Below are 17,944 nucleotides of genomic sequence, written 5' to 3'. Positions count from 1 at the left end.
ACAAACCTCATAGTTACAGACTAACCAGTCAACTGAACAGACAATATCAAACCTCATAGTTACAGACTAACCAGTCAACTGAACAGACAACATTAAACCTCATAGTTACAGACTAACCAGTCAACTGAACAGACAATATCAAACCTCATAGTTACAGACTAACCAGTCAACTGAACAGACAACATCAAGCCTCATAGTTACAGACTAACCAGTCAACTGAACAGACAACATTAAACCTCATAGTTACAGACTAACCAGTCAACTGAACAGACAACATTAAACCTCAGTTACAGACTAACCAGTCAACTGAACAGACAACATCAAACCTCATAGTTACAGACTAACCAGTCAACTGAACAGACAACATTAAACCTCAGTTACAGACTAACCAGTCAACTGAACAGACAACATCAAACCTCATAGTTACAGACTAACCAGTCAACTGAACAGACAAACCTCATAGTTACAGACTAACCAGTCAACTGAACAGACAAACCTCATAGTTACAGACTAACCAGTCAACTGAACAGACAACATTAAACCTCATAGTTACAGACTAACCAGTCAACTGAACAGACAACATTAAACCTCATAGTTACAGACTAACCAGTCAACTGAACAGACAACATTAAACCTCAGTTACAGACTAACCAGTCAACTGAACAGACAATATCAAACCTCATAGTTACAGTCTAACCAGTCAACTGAACAGACAACATCAAGCCTCATAGTTACAGACTAACCAGTCAACTGAACAGACAACATTAAACCTCATAGTTACAGACTAACCAGTCAACTGAACAGACAACATTAAACCTCATAGTTACAGACTAACCAGTCAACTGAACAGACAACATTAAACCTCAGTTACAGACTAACCAGTCAACTGAACAGACAATATCAAACCTCATAGTTACAGACTAACCAGTCAACTGAACAGACAATATCAAACCTCATAGTTACAGACTAACCAGTCAACTGAACAGACAACATTAAACCTCAGTTACAGACTAACCAGTCAACTGAACAGACAATATCAAACCTCATAGTTACAGACTAACCAGTCAACTGAACAGACAACATCAAGCCTCATAGTTACAGACTAACCAGTCAACTGAACAGACAACATCAAACCTCATAGTTACAGACTAACCAGTCAACTGAACAGACAAACCTCATAGTTACAGACTAACCAGTCAACTGAACAGACAAACCTCATAGTTACAGACTAACCAGTCAACTGAACAGACAACATCAAACCTCATAGTTACAGACTAACCAGTCAACTGAACAGACAAACCTCATAGTTACAGACTAACCAGTCAACTGAACAGACAAACCTCATAGTTACAGACTAACCAGTCAACTGAACAGACAATATCAAACCTCAGTTACAGACTAACCAGTCAACTGAACAGACAATATCAAACCTCATAGTTACAGACTAACCAGTCAACTGAACAGACAACATTAAACCTCAGTTACAGACTAACCAGTCAACTGAACAGACAAACCTCATAGTTACAGACTAACCAGTCAACTGAACAGACAAACCTCATAGTTACAGACTAACCAGTCAACTGAACAGACAAACCTCATAGTTACAGACTAACCAGTCAACTGAACAGACAAACCTCATAGTTACAGACTAACCAGTCAACTGAACAGACAACATTAAACCTCAGTTACAGACTAACCAGTCAACTGAACAGACAATATCAAACCTCATAGTTACAGTCTAACCAGTCAACTGAACAGACAACATCAAGCCTCATAGTTACAGACTAACCAGTCAACTGAACAGACAACATTAAACCTCATAGTTACAGACTAACCAGTCAACTGAACAGACAACATTAAACCTCAGTTACAGACTAACCAGTCAACTGAACAGACAATATCAAACCTCATAGTTACAGACTAACCAGTCAACTGAACAGACAATATCAAACCTCATAGTTACAGACTAACCAGTCAACTGAACAGACAACATTAAACCTCAGTTACAGACTAACCAGTCAACTGAACAGACAACATCAAACCTCATAGTTACAGACTAACCAGTCAACTGAACAGACAAACCTCATAGTTACAGACTAACCAGTCAACTGAACAGACAACATTAAACCTCAGTTACAGACTAACCAGTCAACTGAACAGACAACATCAAACCTCAGTTACAGACTAACCAGTCAACTGAACAGACAATATCAAACCTCAGTTACAGACTAACCAGTCAACTGAACAGACAATATCAAACCTCAGTTACAGACTAACCAGTCAACTGAACAGACAATATCAAACCTCATAGTTACAGACTAACCAGTCAACTGAACAGACAATATCAAACCTCAGTTACAGACTAACCAGTCAACTGAACAGACAATATCAAACCTCATAGTTACAGACTAACCAGTCAACTGAACAGACAAACCTCATAGTTACAGTCTAACCAGTCAACTGAACAGACAACATTAAACCTCAGTTACAGACTAACCAGTCAACTGAACAGACAATATCAAACCTCAGTTACAGACTAACCAGTCAACAACAAACCTCATAGTTACAGACTAACCAGTCAACTGAACAGACAACATTAAACCTCATAGTTACAGACTAACCAGTCAACTGAACAGACAACATTAAACCTCAGTTACAGACTAACCAGTCAACTGAACAGACAATATCAAACCTCATAGTTACAGACTAACCAGTCAACTGAACAGACAATATCAAACCTCAGTTACAGACTAACCAGTCAACTGAACAGACAACATCAAACCTCATAGTTACAGACTAACCAGTCAACTGAACAGACAATATCAAACCTCAGTTACAGACTAACCAGTCAACTGAACAGACAATATCAAACCTCAGTTACAGACTAACCAGTCAACTGAACAGACAATATCAAACCTCAGTTACAGACTTACCAGTCAACTGAACAGACAACATCAAACCTCATAGTTACAGACTAACCAGTCAACTGAACAGACAAACCTCATAGTTACAGACTAACCAGTCAACTGAACAGACAAACCTCATAGTTACAGACTAACCAGTCAACTGAACAGACAAACCTCATAGTTACAGACTAACCAGTCAACTGAACAGACAAACCTCATAGTTACAGACTAACCAGTCAACTGAACAGACAACATTAAACCTCAGTTACAGACTAACCAGTCAACTGAACAGACAATATCAAACCTCATAGTTACAGTCTAACCAGTCAACTGAACAGACAACATCAAGCCTCATAGTTACAGACTAACCAGTCAACTGAACAGACAACATTAAACCTCATAGTTACAGACTAACCAGTCAACTGAACAGACAACATTAAACCTCAGTTACAGACTAACCAGTCAACTGAACAGACAATATCAAACCTCATAGTTACAGACTAACCAGTCAACTGAACAGACAATATCAAACCTCATAGTTACAGACTAACCAGTCAACTGAACAGACAACATTAAACCTCAGTTACAGACTAACCAGTCAACTGAACAGACAAACCTCATAGTTACAGACTAACCAGTCAACTGAACAGACAAACCTCATAGTTACAGACTAACCAGTCAACTGAACAGACAAACCTCATAGTTACAGACTAACCAGTCAACTGAACAGACAACATTAAACCTCAGTTACAGACTAACCAGTCAACTGAACAGACAACATCAAACCTCAGTTACAGACTAACCAGTCAACTGAACAGACAATATCAAACCTCAGTTACAGACTAACCAGTCAACTGAACAGACAATATCAAACCTCAGTTACAGACTAACCAGTCAACTGAACAGACAATATCAAACCTCATAGTTACAGACTAACCAGTCAACTGAACAGACAATATCAAACCTCAGTTACAGACTAACCAGTCAACTGAACAGACAATATCAAACCTCATAGTTACAGACTAACCAGTCAACTGAACAGACAAACCTCATAGTTACAGTCTAACCAGTCAACTGAACAGACAACATTAAACCTCAGTTACAGACTAACCAGTCAACTGAACAGACAATATCAAACCTCATAGTTACAGTCTAACCAGTCAACTGAACAGACAACATTAAACCTCAGTTACAGACTAACCAGTCAACTGAACAGACAACATCAAACCTCATAGTTACAGACTAACCAGTCAACTGAACAGACACTGAACAGACAAACCTCATAGTTACAGACTAACCAGTCAACTGAACAGACAAACCTCATAGTTACAGACTAACCAGTCAACTGAACAGACAAACCTCATAGTTACAGACTAACCAGTCAACTGAACAGACAATATTAAACCTCATAGTTACAGACTAACCAGTCAACTGAACAGACAATATCAAACCTCATAGTTACAGACTAACCAGTCAACTGAACAGACAATATCAAACCTCATAGTTACAGACTAACCAGTCAACTGAACAGACAACATCAAACCTCATAGTTACAGACTAACCAGTCAACTGAACAGACAACATTAAACCTCATAGTTACAGACTAACCAGTCAACTGAACAGACAACATTAAACCTCAGTTACAGACTAACCAGTCAACTGAACAGACAATATCAAACCTCATAGTTACAGACTAACCAGTCAACTGAACAGACAATATCAAACCTCAGTTACAGACTAACCAGTCAACTGAACAGACAACATCAAACCTCAGTTACAGACTAACCAGTCAACTGAACAGATCAAACCTCATAGTTACAGACTAACCAGTCAACTGAACAGACAACAAACCTCATAGTTACAGACTAACCAGTCAACTGAACAGACAAAAAACCTCAGTTACAGACTAACCAGTCAACTGAACAGACAATATCAAACCTCAGTTACAGACTAACCAGTCAACTGAACAGACAATATCAAACCCTCATAGTTACAGACTAACCAGTCAACTGAACAGACAACATTAAACCTCATAGTTACAGACTAACCAGTCAACTGAACAGACAATATCAAACCTCATAGTTAGACTAACCAGTCAACTGAACAGACAATATCAAACCTCATAGTTACAGACTAACCAGTCAACTGAACAGACAATATCAAACCTCATAGTTACAGACTAACCAGTCAACTGAACAGACAACATTAAACCTCATAGTTACAGACTAACCAGTCAACTGAACACAAACCTCATAGTTACAGACTAACCAGTCAACTGAACAGACAATATCAAACCTCATAGTTACAGACTAACCAGTCAACTGAACAGACAACATTAAACCTCATAGTTACAGACTAACCAGTCAACTGAACAGACAATATCAAACCTCATAGTTACAGACTAACCAGTCAACTGAACAGACAATATCAAACCTCATAGTTACAGACTAACCAGTCAACTGAACAGACAATATCAAACCTCATAGTTACAGACTAACCAGTCAACTGAACAGACAATATCAAACCTCATAGTTACAGACTAACCAGTCAACTGAACAGACAATATCAAACCTCATAGTTACAGACTAACCAGTCAACTGAACAGACAATATCAAACCTCATAGTTACAGACTAACCAGTCAACAACAAACCTCATAGTTACAGACTAACCAGTCAACTGAACAGACAATATCAAACCTCATAGTTACAGTCTAACCAGTCAACTGAACAGACAATATCAAACCTCATAGTTACAGACTAACCAGTCAACTGAACAGACAACATTAAACCTCATAGTTACAGACTAACCAGTCAACTGAACAGACAATATCAAGCCTCATAGTTACAGACTAACCAGTCAACTGAACAGACAATATCAAACCTCATAGTTACAGACTAACCAGTCAACAACAAACCTCATAGTTACAGACTAACCAGTCAACTGAACAGACAACATTAAACCTCATAGTTACAGACTAACCAGTCAACTGAACAGACAATATCAAGCCTCATAGTTACAGACTAACCAGTCAACTGAACAGACAACATCAAACCTCATAGTTAGACTAACCAGTCAACTGAACAGACAACATTAAACCTCATAGTTACAGACTAACCAGTCAACTGAACAGACAATATCAAACCTCATAGTTACAGACTAACCAGTCAACTGAACAGACAATATCAAACCTCATAGTTACAGTCTAACCAGTCAACTGAACAGACAATATCAAACCTCATAGTTACAGACTAACCAGTCAACTGAACAGACAACATTAAACCTCATAGTTACAGACTAACCAGTCAACTGAACAGACAATATCAAGCCTCATAGTTACAGACTAACCAGTCAACTGAACAGACAATATCAAACCTCATAGTTACAGACTAACCAGTCAACAACAAACCTCATAGTTACAGACTAACCAGTCAACTGAACAGACAACATTAAACCTCATAGTTACAGACTAACCAGTCAACTGAACAGACAATATCAAACCTCATAGTTACAGACTAACCAGTCAACTGAACAGACAATATCAAACCTCAGTTACAGTTACAGACTAACCAGTCAACAACAAACCTCATAGTTACAGACTAACCAGTCAACTGAACAGACAACATTAAACCTCATAGTTACAGACTAACCAGTCAACTGAACAGACAACATCAAACCTCATAGTTACAGACTAACCAGTCAACTGAACAGACAACATCAAACCTCATAGTTAGACTAACCAGTCAACTGAACAGACAACATTAAACCTCATAGTTACAGACTAACCAGTCAACTGAACAGACAATATCAAACCTCATAGTTACAGACTAACCAGTCAACTGAACAGACAATATCAAACCTCATAGTTACAGACTAACCAGTCAACTGAACAGACAATATCAAACCTCATAGTTACAGACTAACCAGTCAACTGAACAGACAACATTAAACCTCATAGTTACAGACTAACCAGTCAACTGAACAGACAACATTAAACCTCATAGTTACAGACTAACCAGTCAACTGAACAGACAATATCAAACCTCATAGTTACAGACTAACCAGTCAACATCAAACCTCATAGTTAGACTAACCAGTCAACTGAACAGACAACATTAAACCTCATAGTTACAGACTAACCAGTCAACTGAACAGACAATATCAAGCCTCATAGTTACAGACTAACCAGTCAACTGAACAGACAATATCAAACCTCATAGTTACAGACTAACCAGTCAACAACAAACCTCATAGTTACAGACTAACCAGTCAACTGAACAGACAACATTAAACCTCATAGTTACAGACTAACCAGTCAACTGAACAGACAATATCAAACCTCATAGTTAGACTAACCAGTCAACTGAACAGACAATATCAAACCTCATAGTTACAGACTAACCAGTCAACAACAAGCCTCATAGTTACAGACTAACCAGTCAACTGAACAGACAACATTAAACCTCAGTTACAGACTAACCAGTCAACTGAACAGACAACATCAAACCTCAGTTACAGACTAACCAGTCAACTGAACAGACAACGACAAACCTCAGTTACAGACTAACCAGTCAACTGAACAGACAACGACAAACCTCAGTTACAGACTAACCAGTCAACTAAACAAACATTAAACCTCATAGTTACAGACTAACCAGTCAACTGAACAGACAACATCAAATCTCATAGTTACAGACTAACCAGTCAACTGAACAGACAACATCAAACCTCATAGTTACAGACTAACCAGTCAACTGAACAGACAACAACAAACCTCATAGTTACAGACTAACCAGTCAACTGAACAGACAACATCAAATCTCATAGTTACAGACTAACCAGTCAACTGAACAGACAACATTAAACCTCATAGTTACAGACTAACCAGTCAACTGAACAGACAACATCAAACCGGGACATTTATTGAGTGCCAGAAAATGAATTACTGTCGATTACAGACGTACATGTTTACTACAACGTAAATGTAGTTGTCATCAGCAACAACATGACAGACGTTTACAAGATCTGGTTAGACGGGTAGAAAACACATTAATACGTCATTTATAGTTTCATATCTCTGAGGTAACTGTAGATGGTGCCAGTCTATCCAAATCTGGGATCGAGGCCTGAAGATGTCTTCAAAGGCATACAGCAGGATCTACACAACTAGTGACAGACAAGTGTCTGTCACGGCCTGTCTCTGTGCGTACCTCTGTGCGTATTCGTCCTCTACGTTACTGAGTCCAGTAACGGTGCTGGCCAGTTGTCTCCACATGGAATTCCGGTCGCCCACGTCCAACGCCCTATTTATCAACACCACCGACGACAACATCTCCACGGCAACCAGCAGCTCCGGATGGGACAGAGAACCCTTGGGGAACACAACCAGAACGTTCAACTAATCCATACCTCCGATACATTTATCAATATATTGTACTTAAGTCATCAATATAGTTGCCTTCTAATACACAACCATGTTGAAACCTGTGGATCACTGACAGTTTAGCTAACTAATATGTCTTTCTGAAAATATATTTCAAGATGTATTGTCAATAAGTACAATCATCAATACAGTTGTAATGCCTGACAATGTCCAACTGTGTCTCACATCGATTGAGACAGTGTGTGCATTAGTGTGTGTGTGCGTACATCTGGACTCTGCTGCTGCAGGCTGGTCAGCTCTCTCTGATAGAGGTCGGCAGCGCTGGGGTAGACCTCGGGCAGCTGGGCATCAGGGTTCATCAGCTCTGCTGCCGTGTTCTCGGGCACACCCGCCCTGACGGCCGCGTTTATCCTTTCCACCGCCTGCAACACTATATACACAGAGAGACAGGGTGAGGCACAGGATTAAACGCACAGACAGGGTGAGGCACAGGATTAAACGCACAGACAGGGTGAGGCACAGGATTAAACGCACAGACAGGGTGAGGCACAGGATTAAACGCACAGACAGGGTGAGGCACAGGATTAAACGCACAGACAGGGTGAGGCACAGGATTAAACGCACAGACAGGGTGAGGCACAGGATTAAACGCACAGACAGGGTGAGGCACAGGATTAAACGCACAGACAGGGTGAGGCACAGGATTAAACGCACAGACAGGGTGAGGCACAGGATTAAACGCACAGACAGGGTGAGGCACAGGATTAAACGCACAGACAGGGTGAGGCACAGGATTAAACGCACAGACAGGGTGAGGCACAGGATTGGGACAGACAGGGTGAGGCACAGGATTAAACGCACAGACAGGGTGAGGCACAGGATTAAACGCACAGACAGGGTGAGGCACAGGATTAAACGCACAGACAGGGTGAGGCACAGGATTAAACGCACAGACAGGGTGAGGCACAGGATTAAACGCACAGACAGGGTGAGGCACAGGATTAAACGCACAGACAGGGTGAGGCACAGGATTAAACGCACAGACAGGGTGAGGCACAGGGCACAGACAGGGTGAGGATTAAACGCACAGACAGGGTGAGGCACAGGATTAAACGCACAGACAGGGTGAGGCACAGGATTAAACGCACAGACAGGGTGAGGCACAGGATTAAACGCACAGACAGGGTGAGACAGTGAGGCACAGGATTAAACGCACAGACAGGGTGAGGCACAGGATTAAACGCACAGACAGGGTGAGGCACAGGATTAAACGCACAGACAGGGTGAGGCAGACAGACAGGGTGAGGCACAGGATTAAACGCACAGACAGGGTGAGGCACAGGATTAAACGCACAGACAGGGTGAGGCACAGGATTAAACGCACAGACAGGGTGAGGCACAGACAGACAGGGTGAGGCACAGGATTAAAACAGACAGGGTGAGGCACAGGATTAAACGCACAGACAGGGTGAGGCACAGGATTAAACGCACAGACAGGGTGAGGCACAGGATTAAACGCACAGACAGGGTGAGGCAGACAGGGGATTAAACGCACAGACAGGGTGAGGCACAGGATTAAACGCACAGACAGGGTGAGGCACAGGATTAAACGCACAGACAGGGTGAGGCACAGGATTAAACGCACAGACAGGGTGAGGCACAGGATTAAACGCACAGACAGGGTGAGGCACAGGATTAAACGCACAGACAGGGTGAGGCACAGGATTAAACGCACAGACAGGGTGAGGCACAGGATTAAACGCACAGACAGGGTGAGGCACAGGATTAAACGCACAGACAGGGTGAGGCACAGGATTAAACGCACAGACAGGGTGAGGCACAGGATTAAACGCACAGACAGGGTGAGGCACAGGATTAAACGCACAGACAGGGTGAGGCACAGGATTAAACGCACAGACAGGGTGAGGCACAGGATTAAACGCACAGACAGGGTGAGGCACAGGATTAAACGCACAGACAGGGTGAGGCACAGGATTAAACGCACAGACAGGGTGAGGCACAGGATTAAACGCACAGACAGGGTGAGGCACAGGATTAAACGCACAGACAGGGTGAGGCACAGGATTACAGGATTAAACGCACAGACAGGGTGAGGCACAGGATTAAACGCACAGACAGGGTGAGGCACAGGATTAAACGCACAGACAGGGTGAGGCACAGGATTAAACGCACAGACAGGGTGAGGCACAGGATTAAACGCACAGACAGGGTGAGGCACAGGATTAAACGCACAGACAGGGTGAGGCACAGGATTAAACGCACAGACAGGGTGAGGCACAGGATTAAACGCACAGACAGGGTGAGGCACAGGATTAAACGCACAGACAGGGTGAGGCACAGGATTAAACGCACAGACAGGGTGAGGCACAGGATTAAACGCACAGACAGGGTGAGGCACAGGATTAAACGCACAGACAGGGTGAGGCACAGGATTAAACGCACAGACAGGGTGAGGCACAGGATTAAACAGGGTGAGGCACAGATTAAACAGACAGGGTGAGGCACAGGATTAAACGCACAGACAGGGTGAGGAACAGGATTAAACGCACAGACAGGGTGAGGAACAGGATTAAACGCACTACACAGAGAGACAGGGTGAGGAACAGGATTAAACGCACTACACAGAGAGACAGGGTGAGGAACATGATTAAACGCACTACACAGAGAGACAGGGTGAGGAACATGATTAAACGCACTACACAGAGAGACAGGGTGAGGAACATGATTAAACGCACTACACAGAGAGAGAGACAGGGTGAGGAACATGATTAAACGCACTACACAGAGAGACAGGGTGAGGAACATGATTAAACGCACTACACAGAGAGACAGGGTGAGGAACATGATTAAACGCACTACACAGAGAGACAGGGTGAGGAACATGATTAAACGCACTACACAGAGAGACAGGGTGAGGAACATGATTAAACGCACTACACAGAGAGACAGGGTGAGGAACATGATTAAACGCACTACACAGAGAGACAGGGTGAGGAACAGGATTAAACGCACTACACAGAGAGACAGGGTGAGGAACAGGATTAAATACAGAGAGACAGGGTGAGGAACATGATTAAATACACAGAGAGACAGGGTGAGGAACATGATTAAATACAACAGAGACAGGACTAACACACTAGACAGAGCGATACAGGGTGGCAAGTATTTTTTGAGCATGTTCTGTAGCAATACTAGTGGAAACAGATTGAATCAGTAAGTGGTTGTATATAGGGGAAGAGAGGTAGAGAGGAAGTGTAAGCCAATCCTTGCGGCAGTTGTGAAGTGAAAAATAAGCTAAAACGTCAACAAGCAAAAATAAACCTTCTCTTTAAATACACAGCACAAAGAGAGACACAAAGGGTCAAACCCACAGACGGAACACAGAGTAGCCTGACTATCAGTAGGGTTAAAAACCATGTGGAAGAGACACGCGATAAGCATACTGCAATCAGCACAGGAACATGAAACAGCCAGTGATGTGGGTAACTAAAGGGTAAACTGCAGTGTTCTGCTGCAGGCCATGTCCTCATGAGGATAACGTGAACACCAGTTGGTAATGAGTGAGGAGTGAAGAGGTAACCCTAAGGTAGTTTCCCCACCAGTGCAGTTAACAGTGATTATCCTGTGTTGTGTGTGTACAGCGCATTCTGGAAGTATTCAGACCTTTACTTTAAACCACACTTATGTTACAGTCTTATTCTTAAATGGATTACATTGTTTTTTTCACTCAATCTACACACAATACCCCATTATGACAAAGCAAAAACAGGTTTTTAGAATAAATGTTTTATTAAAATATCACATTTACATAAGTAATCAGACCCTTTACTCCTTTGTTGAAGCACCTTTGGCAGCGATTACAGCCTAGAGTTTTCTTGGTTATGATGCTACAAGCTTGGCACACCTGTATTTGGGGAGTTTCTCCCGTTCTTCTCTGCAGATCCTCATGCTCTTTCAGGTTGGATGGGGAGTGTTGCTGCACAGCTATTTTCAGGTCTCTCCAGAGATGTTCGATCGGGTTCAAGTCCGGGCTCTGGCTGGGCCACTCAAGGACATTGAGACTTTTCCTGAAGCCACTCCTGCGTTGTCTTGGCTGTGTGCTGAGGGTCATTGTCTTGTTGGAAGGTGAGTCTTCTCCCCAGTCTGATGTCCTGAGCACTCTGGAGAAGACTTTCATCAAGGACCTCTGTACTTTGCTCCATTCATCTTTCCCTCGATCCTGACTAGTCTCCCAAACCCTGCCGCTGAAAAACATCAACAGGTTGATGCTGCCATCACCATGCGTTACCGTAGCAAAGTGCAAAGTTTCCGCCAGACGTAATGCTTGGCATTTAGCCCAAAGAGTTCAATCTTGGTTTCATCAGACCCCAGAATTGTGTTTCTCATGGTCCAAGAGTCCTTTAGGTGCCTTTTGGCAGGCTCCAAGCAGGCTGTCATCTGCCTTTTACTGAGGAGTGGCTTCCATCTGGCCACTCTACCATAAAGGCCTGATTGGTAAAGTGCTGCAGAGATGGTTGTCCATCTGGAAGGTTCTCCTATCTCCACAGAGGAACTCTGGAGCTCTGTCAGAGGGACCATCGGGTTCTTGGTCACCTCCCTGACCAAAGCCCTTCTCCCGTGATTGATCAGTTTGGCCAGGCAGCCAGCTCTAGGAAGAGTCTTGGTGGTTCCAAACTTCTTCCATTTAAGAATGATGGAGGCCACTGTGTTCTTGTGGACCTTCAAAATGTTGCAGAAATGTTTTGGTACCCTTCCCCAGATCTGTGCCTTGACCCAATCCTCTCTGAGCACTACGGAAAATTCCTTCGACCTCATGGCTTGGTTTTTGCATTGACATGCACTGTCATCTGTGACCTTATGTAGACAGCTGTGTCCCTTTCCAAATCATGTCCCATCAATAAAATGTACCGCAGGTGGACTCCAATCAAGTTGTAGAAACATCAAGGATGATCAATGGAAAAAGGATGCACCTGAGCTCAATTTCAAGTCTCATAGCAAAGGGTCTGAATACTTATGTAAATAAGGTATCTGTTCATTTTTAATACATTTGCAAACATTTCTAAAAAAAACTTTTCATTCTGTCATTATGGGGTATCGTGTGTAGATGGATTAAATAAAAATCATACATTTTAGAAAACGTCTGTCGTAACAAAATGTGGACAAAGTCAAGGGGTCTGAAGACACTTATATTTATGAATATAAAAGTTAAAATAAATTAAAACCCTTGAATGAGTAGGTGGGTTCAAACTTTTGACTTGTACTGTCTAACCCTAACCCTACTGTATGTAAAACATATTTTTTATTTATTTTCTTACACACAGTACCAGTCAAAAGTTTGGACACCTACTCATTCAAGGGTTTTTCTTTATTTGTACTAGTTTCTACAGTGCAGAATAACAGTGAAGACATCAAAACTATGAAATTACACATATGGAAGCATGTTGTAACCAAAAAGTGTTTAATCAAAACATATTTTATATTTCAGATCCTTCAAAGTAGCCACCCTTTGCCTTGAAGACAGCTTTGCAGTCTTGGCATTCTCTCAACCAGCTTCATGAGGTAGTCAACTGGAATGCATTTCAATTAACAGTTGTGCCTTGTTAAAAGTTCATTTGTGGAATTGCTTTCTTTAATGCATTTGAGCCAATCAGTTGTGTTGTGACAAGGTAGGAGGGGTATACAGAAGATGGCCCTATTTGGTAAAAGACCAAGTCCATGTTATGGCAAGAAAAGCTCAAATAAGCAAAGAGAAACGACAGTCCATCATTACTTTAAGATATGGTCAGTCAATCGGCAAAATTTCAAGAACTTTGAAAGTTTCTTCAAGTGCAGTCGCAAAAACCATCAAGCGCTATGATGAAACAGGCTCTCATGAGGACCGCCACAGGAAAGGAAGACCCAGAGGTACCTCAGCTGCAGAGGATAAATTCATTAGAGTTCCCAGCCTCAGAAATTGCATCCAAGATCAATGCTTCCCCGAGTTCAAGTAACAGACACATCTCAACATCTACTGTTCAGAGGAGACTGCGTGAATCAGGCCTTCATGGTCGAATTTCTGCAAAGAAACCACTACTAAAGGACACCAATAATAAGAAGAGACTTGCTTGGGCCAAGAAACACGAACAATGGATATTAGACCGTTGGAAATCTGTCCTTTGGTCTGATGAGTCCAGATTTGAGATTTTTGGTTCCAACCACCATGTCTTTGTGAGACACATAGTAGGTGAACGGATGATCTCCGCATGTGTGGTTCCCACCGTGAAGCATGGAGGAGTGGTGGTGTGGAGGTGCTTTTCTGGTGACACTGTCTGATTTATTTAGAATTCAAGGCACACTTAACCAGCATGTCTACCACAGCATTCTGCAGCGATACGCCATCCCATCCGTTTCATGCTTAGTGGGACTATCATTTGTTTTTCAACAGGACAATGACCCAACACACCTCCAGGCTTTGTAAGGGCTATTTGACCAAGAAGGAGAGCGACGGAGTGCTACATCAGATGACTGGTCCTCCAACCACCAGACCTCAACCCAATTGATGGTTTGGGATGAGTTGGACCGCAGATTGAAAGAAAAGCAGCCAACAAGTGCTCAGCATATGTGGGAACTCCTTCAAGACTGTTGGAAAAGCATTCTAGGATTCTAATACCAAGAGTGTGCAAAGCAGTAATCAAGGCAAAGGGTGGCTACTTTGAAGAATCTAAAATATTTGTTTAACACTTTTTGGTGACTACATGATTCCATGTGTTATTTCATAGTTTTGATGTCTTCACTATTATTCTACAATGCAGAAAATAGTAAAAAAAAAATAAGGAAAAACCCTTGAATGAGTAGGTGTCTTTTGAATGGTACTCTGAGATAGATAGATATACAATGAGGTTGGAATAATACTGTGAATATTATGAATAATACTGTGAATATTATTATGTTCCAAACCTCTTCGACAATAACAGCTAGTTTTCAGTTTCCCCCTCCCCACTCAGACCACTCCCAGACAGTCTCAATTCTTGTTTGAGAAATGGCTCTTTGCTTAGAAGCTTTTTTTTGTTTATTTTCGACCATTCCAATAGAACAGCAAGGCACTTAATTTGTTACCCAACTAAGAAATGATTTTGGAGATAAAAGCGTCTGCATTGGACCTTTAAGGTTAGGATTGGGCGAGAGAAGCACATCCTAGATGTGTACCTAGGGTACACCTCACCCCAGACCGAGCAGTGACCGTGGCTTACTTTTCTGGTAGCCTGCTGCAATCCCATTGGCTGCATCTACTCCAGTTTGCAACTCATCTTTAGTCAGCGCCTCCCCTGGAGAATTCTGGGAAAGACAAAGAAAGAGGAACTACTCTAAACAGGGTTGTGGAATATTCAGTTTAATTTTCAACAGTGTAAACAAGCTCACATCTAAGATAATGGGGGAGGTGATCAACATCACATAGAAAATCAACCAGGGTTGTGCTCATTAAGCACCAAAAGGAAGACAACGGACTGAAACAGGGAGTTTGAATGTCCAATAAGACATTTTTTTCCTTTTCTGTTTCATAACACTGTCAAATGTCTGTTGCCCTAATGAACACAACCCCGCTGTAAGCAATGGTCTTCCAGATCTCCCAACGTGGGATGAATCACAAATAACCTGGAATAATTCCACCTACTGTACCTGTTCTTTGTCCTCGCGGGCAGCCATCAGCTGTTTGAGGTACCAGCCCTTGTTCTGGGCCTGCAGGCGGTGTAGGCCCAAAGCCTGGGAGCGAAGTGCCTCATACAGCCGGTCTTCATCACCACTCAGCAGGGCCTGCTCGGCTGCACTCAGGGAACTGGTCACTGATGGGGGAGGAAAGTGTTAGAAAAACCTATTAGAACACTCTGGGATGAAGTTTCCTCTAGGTACAAATCTAGGATTAGGTTTTAAAACTGACCCCAGATCAGCAAAACTCACTTCAGTGAATCAAAAAACGAACAACGCAGGGATGTTAGGTCTGTTAGTCTGTTGACTACAAACTTAATAAACATTTAAAAACACATGTCTGCATTCTCATGTGGATTCATCAACATACAGAATGAAGTGTGTGTTACTCACAGTTGACCTTGTTGACGTTGCCCTGGATCTCAGCCTGTGTGAGGAGCTCTTCATAGACATCTCTCTCTGCGTCAGAGTTCTCCCCCAGCTACAGTAGGAGGGACAGCGCAACAAGAGCAACATCAGGGTAGTGTTCAATAGGCATGAAAGGGAACAAAACACTCAGAAACCGGGAGGTACCATCTGAACTTGCTCATCAAGATACATATATTTTAGTTCTGTTGCACATAGAAGCATGGATTTGTGACGTCAACATTGTACATTTAAACCCGTGATCCTGAAGTCTGCTCAATGAAAAACAATGTATTGCAGGTTTTTGTCCTAGCTCAGCAGTGAAACAGCTGATTCAGCTATTCAGGGTGTTGACCATCAGATTATTATTTAAAATAGCATTTAGCGGAGGCCAAAACACTACTGTAGTCCAGCTCGCCAGGAGAAATAGAGGGACACCGCTTTACAGGAACTATACAGCTAGAGAAAGTCAAATACACTTAAAAGAAAACACTACTACTACAGCAGCCAATATTGGGGTGGATTCCAAATCAAATCAGTCAAGTCAGAAAGTGGATTCCAATTCAATCAATTCAGACAGTCAACTGAATTACTGAAAACAATTGGAATTTGACTTTCGGTTTACTTTCTGAATTGATAGAATTGACTCCCCAACCCTGCCACTCATTCTCTATCCCAGCATTTACAGCAAGCTCTCATACCCGTTTGCGTGAGTTGGCCACCTTCTCAGCCTTGGCACTGTGCAGCATGTCCTGGTAGTGCTGGGCAGAGCAGGTGTTCATCTGAAGCAGCATGGCGTTGGGGTTCTGCATGGCTGCCATGGTACCCTCGGGAACCCCCTGGTCTATGGCCTCATTGATGGCTATCACTGCTGCATGCACTGGAGGAGAGGAGTTCATTACCAGAAATGTGTGGAATATTTTCAGAAATGGATTTAAAAGGAAAGAGATGTTACATAATATTATACCATCATTTTCAATTTGTTATAAAGTGTTGAACTCAACCAAACAGGCAGTTAGACCCGCCCCTCTGTGATATCTGATAGGTGCTTACACGCAGCCTCATCCACTGACAGCTCATTGGCCAGGATGCCACCAATCTTGCTGAAGGCAGGCATCTGGATTCCGTACTTCTCCAGTTCACTCTTCATGTTGTTGATCTCCTCCTCTGAGTGGTGGAAAGGAGGGGAAGAGTGAGGTATAAAGGAGGGGAGGGAGAAAGAGTTGGTTAGGCATTAGGTCTATCAGTTGTTTGGTGGGAGTACTGAAAGAGGGCAGGGGTTGTTCTGTAAACAATCATGGTACAAAAGGGGAGTGTATTTCTTGCACTTGGAGGGAAATGGTATCAGGCACTGGGGAGTGGGTGTTCCCTGAGCTGTAGGTGTCTCTGCATAGCTTGGCTAAGACTGAGGCTAGAGTCTGGAGAGAGAGGAGCTAGAGTCTGGAGAGAGAGGAGCTAGAGTCTGGAGCGAGAGGAGCTAGAGTCTGGAGCGAGAGGAGCTAGAGTCTGGAGCGAGAGGAGCTAGAGTCTGGAGCGAGAGGAGCTAGA

The 17,944-nt window shown here is 42.5% G+C and overlaps 1 protein-coding gene across 1 annotated transcript in view; it reads right to left on the bottom strand.

Annotated features, from left to right (window-relative positions):
• The window catches only part of iqgap1 (IQ motif containing GTPase activating protein 1), a 74,287-nt gene that overhangs the window by 29,941 nt on the left and 26,402 nt on the right, over positions 1-17,944 (bottom strand). Inside the window, exons 7-13 of the mRNA XM_065012171.1 lie at positions 17,450-17,563; positions 17,098-17,276; positions 16,385-16,472; positions 15,965-16,128; positions 15,538-15,622; positions 8,554-8,717; positions 8,115-8,275 (exon numbers count right to left, since the gene is read on the bottom strand). Of these exons, the coding sequence (XP_064868243.1) occupies positions 8,115-8,275; positions 8,554-8,717; positions 15,538-15,622; positions 15,965-16,128; positions 16,385-16,472; positions 17,098-17,276; positions 17,450-17,563 (955 nt within the window). The remainder of the gene's footprint in view (positions 1-8,114; positions 8,276-8,553; positions 8,718-15,537; positions 15,623-15,964; positions 16,129-16,384; positions 16,473-17,097; positions 17,277-17,449; positions 17,564-17,944) is intronic.

Source organism: Oncorhynchus nerka, linkage group LG27, assembly GCF_034236695.1.
Source record: "Oncorhynchus nerka isolate Pitt River linkage group LG27, Oner_Uvic_2.0, whole genome shotgun sequence".
In the NCBI taxonomy this organism is placed as follows: Eukaryota; Metazoa; Chordata; class Actinopteri; order Salmoniformes; family Salmonidae; genus Oncorhynchus; species Oncorhynchus nerka.
The sequence above is the reverse complement of the archived record's forward strand: the minus strand, read 5'-3'. Positions and strand labels throughout refer to the sequence as shown.